At 39.6% G+C, this 24,630-nt stretch overlaps 3 protein-coding genes across 3 annotated transcripts in view; 2 read left to right on the forward strand and 1 right to left on the reverse strand.

Moving 5' to 3' along the window:
• Positions 1–24,630, reverse strand: part of LOC121891678 (protein NLRC3-like) — a 1,105,688-nt gene that overhangs the window by 560,648 nt on the left and 520,410 nt on the right. The gene's annotated exons all lie outside the window — the stretch shown is intronic.
• On the forward strand, positions 361–7,442 carry f10 (coagulation factor X). The gene is made up of 9 exons (XM_042404268.1): positions 361–707; positions 2,031–2,191; positions 2,592–2,616; positions 2,887–3,000; positions 3,729–3,860; positions 4,072–4,328; positions 4,676–4,793; positions 5,365–5,552; positions 5,743–7,442. The coding sequence occupies exons 2-9, from the start codon at positions 2,132–2,134 to the stop codon at positions 6,163–6,165; spliced, it is 1,317 nt and encodes a 438-aa protein (XP_042260202.1). The 5' UTR covers positions 361–707; positions 2,031–2,131; the 3' UTR covers positions 6,166–7,442.
• Positions 7,781–24,567, forward strand: LOC121891682. Its single transcript, XM_042404219.1, has 18 exons — positions 7,781–8,463; positions 9,127–9,254; positions 13,189–13,349; positions 13,754–13,778; positions 14,100–14,213; positions 14,915–15,046; positions 15,273–15,604; positions 15,952–16,069; positions 16,595–16,782; positions 16,973–17,391; positions 19,084–19,190; positions 19,992–20,155; positions 20,384–20,408; positions 20,963–21,136; positions 21,301–21,432; positions 21,524–21,582; positions 22,213–22,345; positions 23,179–24,567. Exons 2-18 carry the CDS (start codon positions 9,191–9,193, stop codon positions 23,853–23,855), a joined length of 3,024 nt encoding a protein of 1,007 aa, XP_042260153.1. The 5' UTR covers positions 7,781–8,463; positions 9,127–9,190; the 3' UTR covers positions 23,856–24,567.

Consider the following 24,630-nt stretch of genomic DNA (forward strand, 5'->3'; position numbering starts at 1 on the left):
GAGGCATCCAGTGGACCCTCTATAGCCAGCTTGAAGATCTTGACTTTGCTGATGATCTTGCTCTCCTTTCCACAAATGTAAAACATTCACAAGAGAAAACTAATTGACTCAAAAGGTATGCTCAACAATCAGGCCTCATCATCAACATAACTGATGCCCATCAACACACATTACTATAAATAATGAGCCACTTGAAGTCTGATTAGTCAGGACAATGGCAACCAAAAAGATATCCAGTCGGACCTGGGAAAACTTGCAGCACCTACACAAGACTCTATAACATCTGATCAAGATCCGCTGGTGAATAATCAAATGCAACATGAGCAAAATCAGCTCATTCCACAATGACTGTCTGTGAAAATCTGCCATACATTCTGACCCAATAAGATATCATATGAGGAACTCTACATAAAGACTGGCTGCTGAAACATGATCTCAGAAATTGAACTGCGTCATCTTAAGATGGCTCGCACACATACTACAGACGCCACCAGAGCGGATCCCCAAAGTGGACCTCAAATGGACATCACCAGGAAAAAGGAAACGAGGCTGACTAAAGATCACCTTGCGAAGACCAGTAGAGGCTGAACTGCTGGAGATGGGTCTCTCATGGGGCAAGGCACAACTAGTTGCTAAAGACCATGACAGGTGGAGCAACATCATTGATGCCTTATGCCCCATAGGGGGAGAAGAGCATAACTAAGTTAGTAAGTAACAGGCACAAGGTGTGTTTTAGTAAACCTTGTAAATTTTGTTTGGCCAGAGGCTTGGTTCTTATGCTGAACGCAGGTTGGTTACACACACACACACACCCCAAAAGCATACAATATATGTTTTATTTTGATTCCGTCAGTTTACAGTGTTTTAATTTATGCTATGTTGTTGTTGTTTTTCCTGCAGTTGGGTTACTTAAACTCAGTTCAATTGCAAATTATATCTATTGTCCTTCTTAAATAGTTACGTAATAAAATACAATGTTTATAGAAAATCCTACAGTGAATTTGAGAGTGAAAAACAACTATTTATATGTTAAGCTGTAATTGTCTTTTGAACCCTTTTACCCTAGTCTCAACCCCGCAACACCTACATTTTTATTAATTATTTTTTTAAGTTTATGAAAAAGTAATTTAAATTTGTTGAATTCTGTCTGAAATGTTTAGAGCAATCATAAGAATATTAATTTTAGGTCAAATTCTGAAGTTAAACCACAACTTTGATAAAAACCCGATGAGGTCGCTGTCACAAAAAGTGTCCATTCCAGGCTTTGGTATAGCAAAAGTATGAGATTTTATGTAATTTTTATATATGCAATTATTGAGTTGTGTGAGGGACATTTGATTAATAGGAAAATGTTTTACATTTTATGCTCATATTCAGACAGCTTTGAAGAGTAATAGTGCCCATAACATAAAATAATGACCAATAACAATAGGGATTTGATACTTTAGGTGGTAAAATGTTTTTCTGGAAGTTAAATATGTACTTAATGTTATGGGTATTCAGAAAAGTAATACATTTTGGTAAAAAAAATCTAAAAATGTCAAAGTTCAAATTGTTTCGTGGAATGACTTTTCTACAGATATGCTAGCAGCTCTGTGAGGCTGTACCTGGGCTAAATGCTAACATGTTGATGTTTAGCAGGGATAATGTTAACCATGTTCACCATCTTAAATTAGAGTGTTAGCATGCTAATCTTTGCCAATTAGCACTTAAAAAAAAGTATAGCTGAAGCTGATGAAATGTCATTTTTGACGGGATGATGGCGCTAGATGAAAATTCAGAGGATCAAAGTTATTATAATTCATCCTCTGGTGAACATAAAAAACTATAATTAATGGCCATCAATCCAATAGTTGTTGAAATATTTCATTATGATGCTTGCATGACTAAAAATGACACAAACTTGCCTCATAAGGTGAAGGCTGATTTTGTTTGTTTAGCTGCATTGCAGCGACATAATGAGTTAGTAACAACCCATCCTGAATCAACGTAACGTGCTGTTTGTGTTCTGTTTTCTGTTCTCTCACCAGTCTTCCTGGACGGTGAGGCGGCCAGTCAGGTGCTGACCCGGCAGAGACGAGCCAACAGCTTTTTAGAGGAACTTAAACAAGGCGACAAGGAGAGGGAGTGTATGGAGGAGCGCTGCAACTGGGAGGAGGCGCGGGAGATCTTCGAAAACACTGACAAAACTGTATTCACCTGCACCTTTATACCAAAACACTGCTGTTAACTCAAACAAAATCTGTGAAAACAAGTGTTAAAGAAACACCCAGATAACTTTTGGAAACCCTCATTGTTAACTGTCTTACCCAGAGTCACATGAAAAGATTGTGCGGTTTAGGTTAAGCTAGCTGCTGATTATTGCCTTGTTTATTAGTGAACAAGATACAACTGTTGAGTTCTTGGAGGGTGTAGAGAAGAGAAATCAGAATATTGTCCGGACAGCTAACTCTAAGGAAATCTTATTGATAAAGATAATTACAACAGTTCTGAGTTTCTTCGGGTTCAAGTTTTAGTTTGTAACATATCTTTCATAAAGACATACTGCTCAGGTTTTACATGTTTTAATTTTCTGCTTATGTTCTTTGCAGAATGAATTCTGGGCCATATATATCGGTAAGGTGTTTCCTTAAATTAAAATTTAACAAGTGAATTTAACAAGGAAATGTGGATTGTGGGAGATGATATCGGGCACTGCAACATAATTATGGAGCACATTTAAGAAACAAGATTTTAAAAAGTAGCCAAACCCCAAACTAATCTTTAAAAAGCTTGAAAGCTACTAGTGAAAACCTTCACCACTAGAAGTTTTTGCAGAATTTGAGCGACGACAAAGTTGACATCTCATCAAAACTCCCCTCACTGAACCTGCTGTTTGTCCTGCAGATGGCGACGCATGTTTATCGATGCCCTGTGCTCATGGAGGACTTTGCCAAGACGGGATCGGCAGCTACAACTGCTTCTGCCAGGCCGGGTACCAGGGCTTCAACTGTGAAATTGGTACTGAACTAGACTCACTCCAGACAGTTGGGTTCAAGCTTGGTGCCCTTTAGCAAAACCTTTAATGTCCTCATCACTTATAAACATCCTTAAAGTGACACAGCAATGTTTGTCCATCTATTCACTTATCCGTATTGGGGTTGGAAGGTAGTCCATATGTCCTTCTTTAGCCAATTCTTTCTGCAGGATCCTGAGGTGTTCCCAGCCCAGATGAGATATATGATATCTCCAAGTATGTCCTGGGTTCTGCCTCAAGGTTTCTTCCCAGTTGGATGTACCTTGAGTACCTCCACAGGAAGGCATCCTGATCAGATGCCCAAACTACCTCTAATGACTCCTGTCAACATGAAGGAGCAGTGGTTTTACAAAAAGCTCCTTCCACATGTTTGAAGGGTGAGACAGCCAAAAAAAAACTAATTTCGGCCACATATCCGTGATCTCATTCTTTTGGTTATTACCCAAAGACTGTTTCCAAAGGCGAAGGTTGGAACATGACATGAATGCTCTTACAGGTGCCCCCAGAAAAGGGACTGTCCTTACAGGGAAACACAACATCATGGGAGGAGGTTGGGGTGGATGGCTGGGTCAACAAAGAAAGAAGCGAACAGTGGCCCCCCATCAATCATTTGTTTCTATCAACCATGAGCACAGTTGTTACTTACAGTATATGATTTGTTTGCTTGAAACACCCTTGCCTTATCTTGATCATATTTCCTATGTCTTTGCAGTTATTCCTAAAATCTGTGAGAACGCAAACGGTGGCTGCGAACACTTCTGCAAAGTGGAAAAAGGAAATGCGATGTGCTCCTGTGCTGATGGATATTACCTGGCATCAGATGACAAGTCCTGCGACTCCAAAGGTGAGAAAGATTCTACAAGGTCTTTTATTCGGAGGCGGTTGAATGCCATGTTGTATCCATACAGTTTTCTCTCAAACACCACAGGTCAGACTCTGGGAATGATATCAGAATCTAATCGCATTTCTCTATAAACAATGAATATGGTTCTTTCAGTGATTAAGATTTCTGGTGTACAAACTCTGACCTCTAAACTTCACACAAACTCTTGCAGAGGAATACAAATGTGGCGCCATCTTTACTGGAAGCACCCGGACTGTTTTCAGGTATGATCGGCCAAACATGACGGAGGGGAACGTTACTGGGTTGAATGACATGGACGTCAACAACAACGCAACCGATCCGGAGAATGCGAACATCAGCAGCAGCACTATTTCCATGGTTCATGAGGAACTGCACACGTCAGTTATGGCGGGTATGACCCGCATTGTTGACGGAGAGGACTGTCCACCAGGAGAATGTCCATGGCAGGTAGAATTGCATTTTTGTCAAATTTTAACAAACCTAAACCTGAAAAACTCCCTACTGAATCAGGACCTTTTTTTGCAATAATGCATGAGATGTGAACACCTGGGAGTCCATAATTGTCCATTATTTTCTCTACATAACAACCCACGGGGTCCATTACTGTCTCATATACCACTGACTGAAGGAATAGAAAGAGAAAACTACGTTAAAGGTGTCCACTTACTGTACATGATTTATACAGTGATTTTTCCATCGTCATTCTTGAGTTTTATCCTCACACCCTCCAGTTCTGCAGACTTTGTGTATTTGCTTTGTAATATTCACTGTTTGGTCTTGTTTCATCCTTGCAGGCTCTCCTCCTGAACGAGGATAACCGAGGGTTCTGCGGAGGAACCATCCTCACCGAATACATTATCCTGACCGCCGCCCACTGCATGAACCAATCACGCTTCATCTATGTTAAACTCGGTAGGTAAAGAATATGGTTGTAATAATGTGATAATGTGCTTGCTTCTGTAGAATACATATTTTATGTGCTCAAACTGTGAAATGAAAAATGCATTTCATTGCTGCTGTAATATATTTATAAATTATGTTGCCAATTTCAATATTTTTTACTTTTACTGTATTTCATGTTATTTTTACATGTCAAATTTTGCTCAAACTGTGTTTTTAATTATTGTGTTTTAAATTAATGTTTTTTTGTTTTTACACTTTAAGTGGTCAGTACTTTAAATAAGTATTTGCACATTTTTATTTCTTCCTCCAGCTTAAAAATCTTCATATATTGTCATAAGAATATACTCTTTTAGTATCATTTATTTTGTGTTACAGTTTCAGTGGTCACCATCTGATTTTGGGAATGTACCCAACATTTGCTTGGAACACTTGTTTTATTTGTTTGCTTCGTAAAGCACTTTGAGCTGCATTAACCATGTGAAAAAGCACCAAAAATAGTTTATTATCAGTACATTTTATTTTTCATAGTAGTTATTACAAATTTTCCCTGCTGAAATATTTATCATTTCTGTATGTTCAGGTGAGTTTGACATACTGGTGGATCACGGTAACGAAGTTGTCCACCATGTGGAAACTCTTATCACTCACAATAAATATAAGCCCGACACCTACCACAATGACATCGCACTCATCAAATTGGCGACGCCCATCAAGTTCACCAGGTTCATCCTGCCAGCCTGCATACCTGAGCCAGATTTTGCTGAAAAGGTAAACCTTTGAACCACTTAAAAACCAACTTAAAGGACCAGTGTGTAAGATTTAGGGGGATCTATTGGCAGAGTATTCAGTTGTTGCAATCTGCAACCTCACCACTAGATGCCACTAAATCCTAAACACTGGACTTTTAACGTATCTTTGTCATAAACTTGACCAGTGAATTTCTTATCTCCTCCCACAGGTCCTGATGCAGCAGCCGGACGGCATAGTCAGTGGGTTTGGACGTCTCGGCGAGGGTCGGCAGCCGTCCACCATCTTGCAGCGCCTCACCATGCCTTATGTAGATCGGCACACCTGCATAGAATCCACTAATTTACATATCTCTAAACGCATGTTCTGTGCCGGCTACGACACAATAGCAAAAGACGCATGCCAAGGTGACAGTGGCGGGCCGCACGTCACACGATACAGCGACACCTTTTTCATCACCGGCATTGTGAGCTGGGGTGAAGGCTGCGCACGCAAAGGCAAATACGGCATCTACACCCAGGTGTCCAAGTATATTGGCTGGATCCGTGAGGGCATACGCAGGCTGACGCCCAAAGAGACGAGTACCAACAGGGTGAAGAGGCACCATGGCCCCATCAAGAGGCTGTATTTGTAAGACGACCGTCAGCAGATTTCTGAAGTGTTGACAGATCTGAGCTGAATCAAGTATTATTTACAGAGCAGAGACCAGCCACGCTTTGTGCCTCTCATGTAATCACTGATTTTATGTTTGAGACTTAACACATTTTACTTTTAACAGTCACTGAAAACTTTACCACTTGTTTAAAGACACTTCCAAAATCCTTAAAGCTGAGATACCTGAATTTTTGTCCACTAGGGGGGAGCAGAACAGGCTGTGAACACAACATCTGACATGTTATCATCTTATAAAGTACTTCTTGCTATCATGTTAGCAAACAGCTGCTTACTTCATGACCTGTAGGATTCCTCGGGGATCCCTTTTACATTTTCAAATGACATGCTGATATGAACGTTTTCTATCTTTTCTTACTCTATGGTAAAGGTTTGGCAGTCTTGGCATCTAAAACTACTTGCTTAAAGCTTTTTTAATTAATGGAGACAGAGGAACAGGAAGTAGTAATGACATTTGACTTTTTACTGCCTTATAAAGTTGTTGTGGCAAATATGTTAGCAAACAGGTGATCACCCCATTACAGTGTCCAATATTCACTATTCACTGTGTACAGCCGCAAACGTCTCAAATGTAAAGTTTCCATGAAAGACACAAAACTAACCAGCGATGTAAAGCCAAATGTACAAAAATAATTTTGTACATTATTGATTTAAAGTGGCTTGATTTAACAGTTTGCTGTTCAGTATTCTTAAAAAACGTGTCAATGCAAACGCATTTCAAATTTGAGTAAACGAAACAATGTCTGTTTTGATGTATTTTTTATCATTCACTGCAAGAAATTAGCTTTTTCAGCTGAATGTGAAGCAAATAAAGAAAAACTACAACAACAGTGATGCATTATGTTTTGTATGTGTGTGTTTAAACTGTAATATTTGATGAGCAGGAAAATTATTTCTCAACCTTATGTAACGGGGGATTATATTAACCTCACAGTTAAGTCTCTTTTATATTGCTGATAATAGTGACAGCCTACAGTCTCTAGGTTGTGTTGTGATGATGGTGGTGGCTAACAGTTAGTAGTTGACTCCAACTAAGACACACAGACGCTCTGATGTCGATGCTCTGATGAGGTCTCAGTAAAACTATTTAATATAAATAAAATCATTATCAAAGGAAACTTACAATATTAATAAATGGTTTCTGTGACAAAGCTTAATAACCGTTAAATAACAAATTACAGGGCCAACGGTCTAACCTTGACCAGGATCAAAGACTTCCTATATTACAAATTACACAAAGACACTACTGATGATTGATGAATCAGTACACATAGATAATCACTCTGATTGTCAATATAGTTATAATTAGTAATTAATTCTCTCTCAGATCAGCTATACATTAACATTTGCAGGTTTCCATTTAACAGTCACACTCATCTGGGGGATACAAGCCTGGTCTGACTTGGTAAAATTACCGACAAAATTATATTCTAAATTACAAGATTTTGCTATTAGACATAGTGACCATTTAAAGCTCAAACTATGTATTTAATGTAACATGCAAGAGGCAGATGTTACACTTGGGAATTCTAGTTTGAACTGTAGTTTAGGGGATGGCTCTAAACACTACAATACCCATAAGCCTCAGTTGCTGTCGGCATGGAGAAGAGATGTGAATCAGAGTGGTAATGAATTCAAAACGCTTCGTCGTTGCATTTTGGAACAAATCACAACGCCGTAGTTGCTGAATCCACTGAAAATTAACCCAAAATCTGACAATAAATTAATTTAGTCTGCAGATTGTGAAATCTATTTTCTCAACAGCGTAATCTTTAGGCTACATCCATGCTAATACATTTTTGTTTTAAAACACGTAACTTTTGCTATGTTTACGCCAAGTGTCCATACTATTCCGGCGTTTTTGATCCCCTGAAATGGAGACTTGTGAAAATGCTGCTGACCTCGTTTTAGTTTGAAAAGTCCGGGATTGCGTTTTAGTCTGAAAGGGTGGAAACAGACTTTTGAAAATGATGACAGGTGCACCCACATCCGCTTCCTGATTGGGTCTTATCAGTCACGACGTATCCTTCCCTGATTTATCACGCCATTATCACGTGACCCTTTTCTGGAAGAAAACAAAAGACATTAGCATTAACTACCAGTGGTTAATTCATCAGAGGATAATGAATTAGAGGCGTTGCTGACCTCATTGTCTATGCTACATGGCAGCAGTTGTGCAGTTAAATTCTGCATTTTATGATGCTACTACTGCCTACGTGTGCAGGAGCAAGCTATTATTCAAGTGATTTGCATGCCAAGTGTAAGTGAATGGTCATGTCATATACATTTATTATTTCTGAAACAGTGCTAAAATGCTAGTGTGGATGGAGATAGTTTTCGTTTTGAAACACTGTTTTAAAATGAAAATGTACTAGTGTGGATGTAGCCATATGCTGTATGTAGCAAAGGGCTTCCACACTGGGTCTCAAACACTGGTATCCCAGACTGCGGATGACTGCGCTAACCGCTCAGCCAAAGAGCTGAACCAACTAGTCAAAGGCCAGCATGTCTAGTCATCCATGGTCAATACTGTCTACAGGGCACGGGCCTGCACCGGGACACCATGTGTAGACAAGCGTAGCGTGAGCAGCAGCAGCAGCGAGTGCTCCGTCTGTGTCTACACTGGAGACCTACATTTTGGAATTTATTCAAGGAGTTCGACAAAGATCGACCTCTAACTTCAGCCCGACATCAGCAGAGTGTGAAGCTCTCTGATTGGATGTTGCTTAGAGTAATGCTCTCTGGGACTTGTTAATTCTGTCCTAAAGTTCCTATGGACACAGTCTTGTAGTTTTTTTATCTCAAATATTCCAGCAGGAAGCCCCACCCCCTCTGATCAGTGCAGTTTGCACCTCTTCCTCCTCCCTCTCTCATACAGGTCATTGCTCTCTCTACCTCCCCTCCTCTCTCCCTCTCTCCACAGTCAGACTCCATTTCTTCCACACAACGCATTCAGGTTTTTCCAGTCAAGCTCACCATCCGGGGCCATGTTTTGGTTTCACCGACTGTCCCTCGGCCTCCTGCTGCTCCACCTGGCTGCCGCCGCTCATGGTACGTTCACTAAAATCCATCACAAAGCTGTCAGGAGTGAAGACGAGGAAGGTAGCGACACCCCAAAGCGCTAATCAACATGTCGCTCACTTCCATCTAGGTCACATCATTAACTATCATCTGAATTTTAACAAGACTAAAGCTATGTCCCAAAATAACTGTCACAGAATACAGTTTCAGCAGTTAGCATGCAAAAAAATCAACATATTGTACCTTGTTTTGCCACCAGGAAATAATGCAATATGTGCAAAGTTGGACGTCAATCAGACTGGCAATAAAATTTCACATTGTTGTCACATTTGTTTTGTCTCACCACCAAATGGTTTTATCTTAATTTTGTCCAGCTATGAGCAGCTCCTCGTGTGACAGTAGTGTCCATTAACAGCACACTCAAACATCAGCCATGTTAAGTATGCATTAGGTGTTGTGTGTGTGTGGGTGAGAAAGAGGAAAAAATATATATATAGGTAAATAAGTAAAAAAGAGATAATATAGCAACAATGCTATGGGGTTACCCACCCCTGGCCTGGATCCAGAGCAGGCCAAGCTCTGGGTGTTATTTATTTTGGATCCCCCTTCCATTAATGTTTGTTTTTTTAAATTCTTAATTTCTAGGTCTTTCCCCCTCACCTCTTCATTGCTTTCTTTGCTCTCACCTGCTTTAGGCCACCACCAGGCCCGTAGGAGGTGTCTGGCCTGTTGGAGGCAAAATCCCCTTTAGAACAGCCCCCAACCCTACAGGAGGGGTCTGTTCAACTTTGTATTTGGAGAGGAGCTTAAAAGTGATCAAGCTGTCCCAAACCAGCCCAGTCCTCAAGGAACTGAACAATACCTTCATCTACCATATCCTATTGACATATCAAATAGCTATAAAAATAAAAATAATAATCATCTGTACAAAAATCATGATGGGATAGGAATGAGAAGACCAAGCATCACATAATGGGGTGCATTAAAGTTGATGGGGAAGTTTATATGCTGATGCAGGAGTTATGAGATCAAAATGTCAGCTGTTGAAAGGTAGGAAACAGGATATTGGTGAAGGTTTGTAATATACGTGTGTGTGTGTGTGTGTGTGTGTGTGTTGATGGGGTTAGTTAACAGGGAAGTCCAATGAGATGATGATGGACCCCTTAGACTTTTTCGAAGTGTGAATTTCGAAAAAGTCTAAGGGGATGCCAATATCTCCGCTTTATTTTATGTTTTTCTTTGTTATGTCAGCTCAAAATGTAAGCAAAACCACTGCAAACTAATGTTGATACACCACACATTCACCACAAATTTTCACATTCATATCCACCACATATTCCTTACACACACAAACCCCTTCGCACGACACATAGCCGTAAAACTGATCCTGAGACAAATCAATGACCTCACTCAAATTCGTAACCTGGAACATACATGGGGTTAGTTCACGGGCAAAGAGAACAAAAATTATAAATCACCTGATAAAATTACAAGCAGACATATGCCTGACACAAGAAACTCACCTGACAGAATCAGAAAATCAGATATGAAAACTCAACAAACTCATCAATTTACAATTCTACGAAAAGAGGTATGTCAATTTTAATAAACAAAAGTTTCATTAATCCCTAACACTACCATCTCTCACCCTGAAGGGCAATACGTTATCATCAACGCCTCCATTAACAACAACGACTCCACTATTGCAAACATATGTGGACCCAATACTGATGACCCTGCTTTCTTCCATACATTCTTTGATTCATAATCCAGTTTATCAGATTCTATAACTGAAAGTGATTTCAGTAGTTATTAATCCCACTTTAGATAGATCATCCACCACCATTAGATCTAGAAACTGGTGCTCAACAGAAACATTAAAACATTACATAAGTGATTTTGGTCTTGGCAGCAGTTGGTGATTGAAAAACCCCACCAATCAGAGAATATACACACTTTTCACTGCTCCATCAGTCATTCTCACATATTGACTTTTTTCTCACCAGTAACTCAATTGTACCTGATGTTTCAAATCCCCAAATTCATCCCATCATAATCAGTGACCATGCCACTGTATCATTTAATCTAAACACCAAACAACCTAAACAATCCATCACCAGTTGGAGATTTAACACCTCTCAGCCTAAAGATCCTGAATATAACACATTTTGCACAAAACGGTGGTCAACCATAGAGTGGTCAATATACGATTCTCATCCATCGTACTCTGGAAAACAGCAAAGGTAGTATTGATAGGAAAATTTTTATCATATGCATCATACAAGAAAAAAAGGGAACAAGAACATGAAAACAATCTTGAACAAAAAAGCAAAGCACTGAATGACACCTATGCAGAGCAAACTCAGAAAGAACTAACAGAAAATAAGGCACAGCTTAACGATATCATAGACAAAAAAAACAATTCCTGATAATAAGACTCAGACATGATTATTTTGAATACAATAACAAATCAGGAAAATATCTGGCAAACAAACTCAAACGAAACAAAGAGAAATCAATTATACAAGCCGGCGGGGAAGACCATACAATCACACAAAGAAATAAATGACACATTCTGTGAATTTTACAGCAAATTCTACACTCCTGACAAGGAACCTGAGCCAATAGATATTAACACTTTCCTCAGTAACACAGAAGTACCCCGACTTAAAAAAAAGTTTGCAGATGAACTAGATTAAAGCCATTAACGCCTAATGAACGCTGTACAGCACTCAATAGGATACCAAACAACAAAGCTCCTGGACCTGACAGCTTTACTGCCCAGTTCTACAAACATTTTTGGAACACAATCTTACCACTGTTTTTCAGAGTGGTACTTTACATTAAACATAACTCAACAAAGCCACCACACATGAACGCAGCCCTCATCTCAGTACTACTGAAACCCGATAAACATCTAACACTCTGCTCCAGCTACCGCCCCCTATCACTCATCAACACAGACCTCAAAGATCATCAGTAAAGCATTAGCCACCCAAATCAAATCGGTTAACCGATCACTAATCCATTCAGATCAAACCGGCTTCATCAAAGGAAGACACTCATCAAATAACACGCGCAGATTATTTAACCTAATTCATGTATCAAAATAAAACAAATTGAAAACAAAAAACAAATCATTAGATGCAGAAAAAAGCATTTGATAGAGTAAATTGGAACTTCTCATTTGGAACACTGCACAAATTTGGTTTGGGAGAATTGTTTATTGACTGGATAAGAATTCTAGCCCACCAATGGCAAAAGTTGTTACTAATGGGTTAGCATCACAAAGTTTCACACTGCACAGGGGAACCAGGCAAGGATGCCCTGTCCATCGCTTTTTGCCCTGTTCATCAAACCTCTTGCTGCTGCAATATGTCAAAATAACATCATCAAGGGAATCCAAACCCTCAACACTCACCATAAGATCAGCCTTTTTGGAGATGACGTATTGCTTTATCTACAAGAACCATCAAACTCTCTACAGGAAGCCATCAAGTACATTAATTCTTTCTCCGAGATTTCCAACTATACTATAAATTGGACAAATCAACAATCCTATCTATACATAGTGATCACTGGAATGCTGCCGCTCAAAACCCACCCCTCCCCATTCCCACTGGTAACATCAAGTATCTGGGTATAAGATGATAGATGAAAATTCAGAGGATCAAAGTTATTATAATCCATCCTCTGGGGAACAAAAAAAATGAAATTTCTTGGCAATCCATCCATAGTTGCTGAGATATTTCAGTCTGAACTGAATGACCAGTCATTATGATGCTTGCATGACTAAAAATGACACAAACTAGCCTCATGAGGGGAAGGTTGATTTTGTTTAGCTGCATTACAGTGATATAATGAATCAGTAACAACCAATCCTGAAGCAAAGTAATGTGGTGTTTCTGAAAATTTGAATGACAGTATATGACGGTTGAACACCACTATTCTGTTCTCTCACCAGTCTTCCTGGACGGTGAGGCGGCCAGTCAGGTCCTGACCCGGCAAAGACGAGCCAACAGCTTTTTAGAGGAAGTTAAACAAGGCAACATGGAGAGGGAGTGTGTGGAGGAGCAGTGCGACTATGAGGAGGCGCAAGAGATCTTCGAAAACACTGAGAAAACTGTATTCACCTCCTGCACCTTTATACCAAACAATGCTGTTAACTCAAACAAAATCTGTGAAAACAAGTGTTAAAGAAACACCCAGATAACTTTTGGAAACCCTCATTGTTAACTGTCTTACCCAGAGTCACATGAAAAGATTGTGCGTCTTATGTTAAGCTAGCTGCTGATTATTGCCTTGTTTGTTAGACAAGGCAAGATACAACTGTTGAGTTCTTGGAGGGTGTAGAGAAGAGAAATCAGAATATTGTCCGGACAGCTAACTCTAAGGAAATCTTATTGATAAAGATAATTACAACAGTTCTGAGTTTCTTTGGGTTCAAGTTTTAGTTTGTAACATATCTTTCATAAAGACATACTGCTCAGGTTTTATATGTTTTAATTTTCTGCTTATGTTCTTTGCAGGATGAATTCTGGACCACATATGTCGGTAAGGTGTTTCCTTAAATTAAAATTTAACAAGTGAATTTAACAAGGAAATGTGGATTGTGGGAGATGATATCGGGCACTGCAACATAATTATGGAGCACATTTAAGAAACAAGATTTTAAAAAGTAGCCAAACCCCAAACTAATCTTTAAAAAGCTTGAAAGCTACTAGTGACAAGCAGGAGCTAAAATTATATCTGCTATTTTGCTAGCAGAGAGCACTGTCTAGGCTTCACCACTAGATGTTTTTGCAGAATTTGAGCGTTGACAAAGTTGACATCTCATCAACATTCCCCTGACTGAACCTGCTGTTTGTCCTGCAGATGGCAACGCATGTATATCGATGCCCTGTGCTCATGGAGGACTTTGCCAAGACGGGATCGGCAGCTACACCTGCTCCTGCCAAGCTGAGTACCAGGGCTCCAACTGCGAAATTGGTACTGAACTAGACTCACTCCAGACAGTTGGGTTCAAGCTTGGTGCCCTTTAGCAAATCCTTTAATGTCCTCATCACTTATAAACATTCTGAAAGTGACACAGCAATGTTTGTCCATCTATTCACTTACCTGAATTGGGGTTGGAAGGTAGTCCATATGTCCTTATTCTTTAGCTAACTCTTCCCGCAGGATCCTGAGGTGTTCCCAGCCCAAATGAGATATACGATCCCTCCAAGTATGTCCTGGGTTCTGCCTCAAGGTTTTTTCTCAGTACCTTGAGTACCTCCATAGGAAGGTAACCTGATCAGTGGCCCGAACTACCTCAACTGACTCCTGTCAACATGACGGAGCAGTGGTTTTAGGGTGAGACAGCCACCCTGCAAAGAAAACTCATTTCATCCGTGTATCTGTGATCTTATTCTTTTGGTTATTACCCAAAGCCTATTTCTAAAGGCGAAGGTTGGAACAAGACACAAACGCTCTTACAGTTGACTTCAGAAAAGGGACTGTCCTTCCAGGAAAAAACAACATCATGGGAGGTTGGGGTGGATGGATGGGTCAACAAAGAAGGAAGCAAATAGTGGTCTCCCATCAATCATTTGTTTCTATCAACCATGACCCCAATTGATATTCACAGTATATGATTTGTTTGTTTGAAACACCCCTGCCTTGTCTTGATAGTGTTTCCTATGTCTTTGCAGATATTTATAAAAGCTGTGAGATCTTAAATGGTGGCTGCGAACACTTCTGCAGAGTGGAAAACAGAAGCGTGATGTGCTCCTGTGCTGATGGATATTACCTGGCATCAGATGACAAGTCCTGCAACTCCAAAGGTGAGAAAGATTCTACAAGGTCTTTTATTCGGAGGCGGTTGAGTGCCTTGTTGTATCCGTACAGTTTTCTCTCAAACACCACAGGTCAGACTCTGGGAATGATATCAGAATCTAATCATATTTCTCTATAATCAGAATGAAATCAAACAGTGAATATGGTTCTTTCAGTGATTAAGATTTCTGGTGTACAAACTCTGACCTCTGAACTTCATAAAAACTCTTGCAGAGGAATACAAATGTGGTGCCATCGTCATTAGAAGCCGCCGGAATGTTTTCAGGCATGAACAGCATAACACTACGGAGGGGAACATTAATGGGTTGAACGACATTGACATCAACATTAACACCACCAATCAGAAGTATGCGCCAGACATCATCTATCTCCCAGAGTCCTCAGTTTCTGAGAACAGCAGCAGCAGCAGTGGCGAGATCCTACGGGATTACGTTGATTTTGAGAGAAATAACACCAATGACAGCATTGATAGCATCTCACCTGCTCTGGGTACGACCAACATGCACAACACAGAGGACTGTCCACCGGGAGAATGTCCATGGCAGGTAGAATTGCATTTTTGTCAAATTTTAACAAACCTAAACCTGAAAAACTCCCTACTGAATCAGGACCTTTTTTTGCAATAATGCATGAGATGTGAACACCTGGGAGTCCATAATTGTCCATTATTTTCTCTACATAACAACCCACGGGGTCCATTACTGTCTCATATACCACTGACTGAAGGAATAGAAAGAGAAAACTACGTTAAAGGTGTCCACTTACTGTACATGATTTATACAGTGATTTTTCCATCGTCATTCTTGAGTTTCATCCTCACACCCTCCAGTTCTGCAGACTTTGTGTATTTGCTTTGTAATATTCACTGTTTGGTCTTGTTTCATCCTTGCAGGCTCTCCTCCTGAATGAGGAGGACCGAGGGTTCTGCGGAGGAACCATCCTCACCGAATACATTATCCTGACCGCCGCCCACTGCATGAACCAATCACGTTTCATCTATGTTAAACTCGGTAGGTAAAGAATATGGTTGTAATAATGTGATAATGTGCTTGCTTTCTGTAGAATACATATTTTATGTGCTCAAACTGTGAAATGAAAAATGCATTTCATTGCTGCTGTAATATGTATAAATTATGTTGCCAATTTCAATATTTTTTACTTTTATTGTATTTCATGTTATTTTTACATGTCAAATTTTGCTTAAACTGTTAATTACTGTTTTATACATAAATGTTATCTTGTTTTTACACTTTAAGTGGTCAGTACTTTAAATAAGTATTTGCACATTTTTATTTCTTCATCACAGCTCAAAAATCTTCATATATTGTCATATAAATATACTTTTTTTAGTATCATTTTATTTTGTGTTACAGTTTCAGTGGTCACCATCTGATTTTGGGAATATACCCAACATTTGCTTGGAACACTTGTTTTATTTGTTTGCTTTGTAAAGTTTATTATCAGTACATTTTATTTTTCATAGTAGTTATTACAAATTTTCCCTGCTGAAATATTCATCATGTCTGTGTGTTCAGGTGAGTTTGACATACTGGCGGATGACCGTAATGAAGCTGTCCACCATGTGGAAACTATCATTATTCACAAAAATTTTCGACCCAACACCTACCACAATGACATCGCACTCATCAAATTGGCGACGCCCATCAAGTTCACCAGGTTCATCCTGCCAGCCTGCATACCTGAGCAAGATTTTGCTGAAAAGGTAAACCTTTGAACCACTTAAAAACCAACTTAAAGGACCAGTGTGTAAGATTCAGGGGGATCTATTGGCAGAGTATTCAGTTGTTGCAATCTGCAACCTCACCACTAGATGCCACTAAATCCTAAACACTGGACTTTTAACGTATCTTTGTCATAAACTTTACCAGTGAATTTCTTATCTCCTCCCACAGGTCCTGATGCAGCAGCTGTATGGCACGGTCAGTGGGTTTGGACATCTCGGCGAGGGTCGGCAGCCGTCCACCATCTTGCAGCGTCTCACCATGCCTTATGTAGATCGGCACACCTGCATAGAATCCACTAATTCACATATCTCTAAACGCATGTTCTGTGCCGGCTACAAGAAAATAGCAAAAGACGCATGCCAAGGTGACAGCGGCGGGCCGCACGTCACACGATACGGCGACACCTATTTCATCACCGGCATTGTGAGCTGGGGCGAAGGCTGCGCACGCAAAGGCAAATACGGCATCTACACCAAGGTGTCCAAGTATATTAGCTGGATCCATGCGGGCATCAGCTTGGCGACGCCCGAAGAGACGAGTACCAACAGGGTGAAGAGGCACCATGGCCCCATCAAGAGGCTGTATTTGTAAGACGACCGTCAGCAGATTTCTGAAGTGTTGACAGATCTGAGCTGAATCAAGTATTATTTACAGAGCAGAGACCAGCCACACTTTGTGCCTCTCATGTAATCACTGATTTTGTGTTTGAGACTTTTAACACATTTTACTTTTAACAGTCACTGAAAACTTTACCACTTGTTTAAAGACACTTCCAAAATCCTTAAAGCTGAGATACCTGAATTTTTGTCCACTAGGGGGGAGCAGAACAGGCTGTGAACACAACATCTGACATGTTATCATCTTATAAAGTACTTGTTGCTAACATGTTAGCAAACAGCTGCTTACTTCATGATCAACCCATTACAGTGGTGCTTAAGTCCAATATTCAATATTCATGTAGTTAAAATATTCAGTGTACAGCCACAAACGTCTCAGATGTAAAGTTTCCATGAAATACACAAAACTAACCGGCGATATGAAGCCAAAATGTACAAAAATAATGACATTATTGATTTAAAGTGGCTTGATTTAACAGTTTGCTGTTCAGTATTAAAAAATGTGTCAATGCAAGCCAGAAATGAGCTTTTTGAGCTGAACGTGAAGCAAATAAAGAAAAACTCCAACAACAATGATGCATTATGTTTTGTATGTGTGTGTTTAAACTATAATATTGATGAGCAGGAAAATAATTTCTCAACTTTGGAAATCCGCTGAAAGCTCAAGTTATGCGTGAACCACCAGTGGTTCGGACCATTCGGCGTCCTAGAATTACTGGCAGCTACAGGCGTGGTTTAGAAGTGACAGACGGTGATAGACAGATGGTTCATCCAATCACCTGCCAAGTATTTTTTTTTTGAAAGTGCCTGCCTTTTATGAAACAGTTTTTAAGGTCAACTTCTCAGATGGTTCTGTGTAACAAACCATCTGGTGCGTCAGGTTAAAATAAAATACATGTTTTGGGAACTACAAGAATCAGAATTTGAATTTCCTAGAAAAGTCAGATCACTTCTTGTTCAGGAAAATCTTTGTGTAACTGTAGAAACAGAGAATAAAGTAGGAAAATTTGTAGATTTTAGGGTTTTTTGGGTCCTTAGACCTTTAGAAATGCATCTTTTACTTGATCTGGATAATGAAATATCCCTTTATCATTTTAAATTATTAATCCCAGTGATGAAATTCTTCCTTGTTTACCTCAAATAAACAAACCTACAGAACACTGAAGTTTCAGAGGTCGGACGTGCTGCTTGTTTTGTGTGCTTTGAGGACAGGCCAGAGTCCACTCCAGGGACAGACTGTTCACTGAAAACCATTTGTTTTCTTCTGACTTTTTCTAGAGGCAGATCTGACCTGCTTAGTTTAAAATCTGATCACTGTGAGACAACAAACAAGTTTAAATATCCTTTACAAGAAATATGCATAAACATAGCACAAATTAAACCAGAAACAAACGGATTTATCAGTTTTATTTCATATGAAATGTCTTTTAGTTCTGCTGACAGACATTTTTTATTTAGAAAACCTTAAAATCAGTGTAAGAAAGATTTAAAATTTAAGGCAACATCCTGAATAAAGGTTATTTTACAGAAGTTTCTTGAGGCATTTGACGTGTAATGAATCAGTAGTGACTCACCGGTGTGTATACTTGTGTTTGTGTGTGTTTGTGTGTGTGTGTGTGTGTGTGTGTGTGTGTGTGTGTGTGTGTGTGTGTGTGGTACCAGCGCAGTCAGTGTCACAGTGGTCAGCATCATGTCGCCTCGCTGTCGAGCGTCGCTTGTCTCTCTCGTCCTCCTCGTCTGCTTCCTTCAGGTCTTCATCGAAGGAGAAGGTAAGAGCTCTGACCTCTGACCTCTGGGGTCTTAACTCTGATTTTGGGTTTACGGTGACGTGTATGTTGAGATAGATTTCAGTCTGTTGATCATCTTATTTAAAACAGATCAAAACAGCCAACAAACTATGAGTACGACTGATATCAGAATTCTCCTTAAACCTTAAAATGTTCAACATTATACTATTAAAATACGGAGTTCTATTTAAGCCAAAAATATGTTGAAAGCTTTACACAAATCATGCCGACTTTAGTTTGGTTTTCAGTCTGTATTGCACCCAGTATGTCGTAATTATGACTCAGTTAACTTATAGAAAGCATGTAATGTCATACTTATGAATCATATACCATAACTACAACAAACCCCGTTATTATGACTAATTATTACTAAGCATGCAATAATACTGACTTAGTATGGTGTAAGTATACTATGTCATTAATACTTATTTAGTGAGAATTATAATTATAACTAAACATGCCATACTTAGAATTGAATTATATATAAAGTACAGTGATAATTATATATGTCACACAATCACAATTTACTATATCATACTTAATTTACAAAGTGAAAATTGTGACTGTATTACAACTAAATATGTAGTATTTTATGTCATATATTGTAACATAAAATATGCAAAAATTAGTAATTAGTAAAGGATGTCAAAATTATGGCTCATATGTCTAATTTGTGGGTATATACAAGTCAAAATTTGTACATTTATTTCATTTAAGCAGGTAAGATATTTACTATAAACTTGCGGGACCTTGAACTCAGCAATAGTGTCGTTGTGTCTACAGTGTTGCGGCGGACTGCGCCGGCCCACAGTGTGTTCCTGAGGTCCAAACGGGCCAACATGTTCCTGGTGGAGGAGATCCTGCAGGGGAACCTGGAGAGGGAGTGTCACGAGGAGCGCTGCGACTACGAGGAGGCCAGGGAGTACTTCGAAGACAACGAAAAGACGGTCAGAAAATTGCAAACAATGACGATAATTATTATAATTAAGATGAAATTTGACATGTTAGAGATCATTTACTGGTCTCTGTTAGTCACACTGAGCTGCTCTGGAGAGTCTGATGTCATCAGGGTCTAATTACAGACACTGTCCAGGTGCATTATGGGTTAACCATCACTTCACGATCTCACTACAGTCCAAAAAGTCCTGTTCTAACTGGTGTTTGTTTCTCTACAGAAAGCTTTCTGGACAGTTTACTACGGTGAGTTTTCTTTCTTGTCAGCTCTAATAACTAATAAATGTGTTTAATATCAAAACAAACAAACAGAAAAGATGGAAAAAGACAATAGAGCTGCAAACATTAGTCGATTAATCAGTTAGTTGCCAACTATTTGGATAATCGAATTATCGTTTTGAGTCTTTTTTTTAAGGAAAAAAAACAAATTCTCTGATTCCAGCTGCTTAAATATAAATATTTTCTGGTTTCTTTAGTCTCTATGACAGTAAAACAAGACATTTGAGGATGTCATCTTTGGGAAACCCTTATCCACATTTTTCACCATTTTCTGACATTTCATGGACCAAACCAAACCGCTTAATTAGTCGAGAAAATAATTGGCATGTAATCAATAATGAAAATAATCGTTAGTAGCAGCCACGAATTACAAGTAAACTCATTTGGCTTATTTTTATGGTATAAAACAAACTAAAAGTGATGGTCTTCTTCATGTCTCCTAAATGTATTAGTTTAGTTGTTATCTCTCTAAACGTGAGGCCTTTGTTCATGTATTTCTAAGTCTGTCTGTCTCTGAGCAGACGGGGACCAGTGTCAGCCGAACCCCTGCCTCCACAGCGGGAACTGCACTGACACCGCGGGGGGGTTCGTCTGCTCCTGCGTGCCCCCGTTCTACGGACCAGCCTGTGAACTGGGAGCAGTGGAAGAGCTGAGAGACAGAGGAACCATGTCTGCACCGATGACCATCACAACAGGTTGGGAAACTGGGGATTCAAAGGGAAATTCTGTTCATTTTCTATATTCTTCTCAACAAATCTCATGTTTGGATCCAAACGGCTCCAAAGACTAATAACAGCATCACGTTTTCAATCTCCGGAGAGTAGTTCTGTGTGTATTTTATATATTTTGTGTGTTTCAGAAATCTCCCCGTGTCCGACTGAAGGTCCGACAGCTTGTCACCAGCTGTGCAAGGCGTCCCTTCACTCCTTCACCTGTTCCTGCATGCCGGGATTCAAACTGCAGAGCGACAACCGCAGCTGTGAGCCTGAAGGTCTGATGTCCACAAACACATACCAAAAACATACCACATTTACAAAAAAACAGTTCAAACTGGTAAAATAATGAACTCTGTGTGTCCTCAGTGGAGTTTCCCTGTGGAAGACTTCCTGACAAGTTCAACGCCACCATATTACCCTGGCAGGTAAGATCCTCCCAGTTTAGCACACCAGACGCACTGTGTGACTCATGTCATCACTGATCTTATGTTTGATGTCTGATCAAAGAGGAGGGCTGTGCTTCTCTGGCCTCAGCTCTGAGCTCCAACCCCTCCCATCTGAGAGACTTTAAACACATTTCAGTCACAGAAACTCTGAAAACTTTAACACTCTTTAGAGCGTGATTTAAATTAATGTTATGGATTTTACAGTTTTGAATGGTGACATGAATTTTTGATTAAATAAGAGTCAAATTGAACCCAGAACAACTTCTTAAGTACAAAAATGTGTATCAGCTTCACTTTAGGAAGCGTTATAAACATGTAAGGCTATAAAATGTTGTGTTCAGGGTGTTTTAATTGCTCTGACATGTGAAAATGGATCAAATTTGACAAAGAGTTAAAAGGCTTCATATAAAAATGTCACAACAATAAATCCACATGGAGGGCATGATGGGACTTTTCGTCATGTTTTATAAATATAAATTGGCTAAAAATGAGTCCTGATGTGCAATCATGACTTCTCTTGAATTGTAAAACCCTCCAAACCCAGTTAAACACGACCAATGAGAAACCAGACATCTCAAACATCTGTGTGTGTTTGTTTTCCGTCTCCAGGTGTCCCTGCTGGACCGCAGAGGGGTGGAGCTGTGTGGCGGTGTGGTGGTTGGTCGACGCTCCGTCCTGACCGCCGGTCGCTGCCTCCTCCTGGGACCCGTCATACCACCCTTGAGCTTATTCGTGCTCGCCGGTATCAAACGTTATTAACCAAATACTACATTACTGCAGTATGTAGACGGGAGGCTGTTTTTACTGGTTTGCTATTTTACACAATGGTTGATGTTTGGTTTTCCCAGTTTGGTGTGAAAGAACAATCATTTAATTAATTCTTAATTTACCTCTGAAAACAAACCGAACACCTTCATCTGAACCAAGGTGTGTTTGTATCGTAGCCAAAACCTCTTAGACCCTTAAATACCAAACAATGAACAAATATCTTAAAGAGCGCCTGAATTTACACATGAATTAGAAATATTTGACAAATCCATTAATGGGCAGTTTAATTGTTTAATTTTGGTTTATTTAAGGACTCTATTATTGATATTTTAAGGAATTCAGAATCAGTGTTAACAGTTTCAACCAAATTTGGGCTAAAATTAATGAATTGTCACATATTTTACACATATTATATGTTTTTAATTATTAGAGTTAAGAGTTTTTTTTTTTTTTTTTTTAAAGGACCTTATTAGCATCTTATTTTTTTTTAAATAACATTCAAATTTAAGAGTTTACCCCAAATTTAGGATTAATTAATGGATGAATTAATTGATAAGAAAACGTTTTATCCTTACATTCTGTAAAAGACAAACAAGATACATGTTAATTAATGAGATTTAAAGCTGTTTGTGTATTTTTGAAGCGTTTGGCTAGCTGCTTCCAGTCCTCATGCTAAGCTAGGCTAACCACGCCCTGACTGCTGAGATTGATATTAGTCTCAACATCCCCAGAAAAAAGGTTGAAGTGTTCCTTTAACTTCTCGATAACAGACTGATCGGTACCACCATCTCATCTCTTGTCTCCTAGGTAACAGGAAGGTGGTCATCCCCGTCCGGGCTTTCCACATCCACAACCGTTTCCGTACAAATCGCCATGAGTACGACCTCGCTCTCGTCGAGCTGGTCAGGCCGCTGCCGTTCAGCCCCGCCCTCGTCCACCTGTGCCTGCCCACCAAGGACTTCTGCGAGAACATCCTGATGAATGCTGGGAGGATGGGCATCACCCAGAAACGGAACCAGAACCAGAACTTGGTCTACATGACACTGGATGAGTGTCGGAGTGAGCTGAATATCTCGCATCCGATCAGCAACAAGATGTTCTGCATGAGGAGGCAGAACGGAGCCCAATGGAGCCAACATGGACTTTTACGGAGCCAACATGGAGGTCACGGGAGGCTGAGCAAAGCAGAAAACTGCCGCCGTTTAAAGACTGAAGCTCACAAGTTCTCAGAATCTGACGGTACTTCAATGTCAGAGGTCAGGCGATGCGGCGGTCTGTTGCCGGGGACGCCGGTTGCCACGGTGGAGAAAGACACAGCATTTCTGACAGGGCTGCTGATCTCACCGTCGGCAGGTTGTCATGGTGACAGCGGTGGCATGGTGTTCACCAAAGTGTCCCGCTACCTGGCCTGGATCAAAAAGAAGCTGGAGGCAGCCGAGGATCACAAGACCTCACAAGTCCATCAGTATCCTGAGAACCACTGAGGCTCCGCCCCCCCGACCGCCATCATTTAAAACTCCTTTAAAATCAGAGCGAACTGTCTGTTATTCCATGTGTTTTATCTCCTAAACGACAAAATATTTCCTGAACCGTCCCATAAATAGTTTTATTGATCACTTATTGTTTTTTGATTGATCTTAAAAGCCTCTGCTGGTGCATTCAAGGATGCTCCGACATGTGAGGTTTAAGATTTAGCTGCTGAACAGCAACTTTTCCAACTAACAAAATTACTAAATTTACTTTACCCTTTTACAACTTTTATGTTTGCTTATTGTTTTTCTACAAAGTTTGATTTTCTGACAACGTTGATGAAGATCTTTCTGGAACACAGTGAATCTTAAATAGTTTATTAAATAAAATTTATGAGCTTCAAGTCTATTTTCCTCCATCTTAAGCTGGATTTAAACTCAACGGAAGTAGTAGTAGAAACACTTCACTATATGACAAAACGGTGGTTAAATGTAAACAACTTTTACAAAAGCTTTCAAACTAAAATCTAGTTTTATTGAAATGTTCTGTCTTGCATTTATTTAATATTTGTGAAACGCAGAAAAAGTGAAATCTGTAGAAAATATGAAATTCTTGCAGTGACCGAAGGAAATATTTCCTTTGAATAAAAACACTGAAACACTGAATATGTTGTCAAGTTGAATTGATGATAATAAAACTAACTCTCATGTCTCTACTCAGTGGCTGAAATAAAGACTCCAATACCCACAATGCACAGTTCAAACTCATTCCCATGTATGGAAATGGTTC

The sequence above is a fragment of the Thunnus maccoyii genome, chromosome 24, assembly GCF_910596095.1.
Source record: "Thunnus maccoyii chromosome 24, fThuMac1.1, whole genome shotgun sequence".
Classification (NCBI taxonomy): domain Eukaryota; kingdom Metazoa; phylum Chordata; class Actinopteri; order Scombriformes; family Scombridae; genus Thunnus; species Thunnus maccoyii.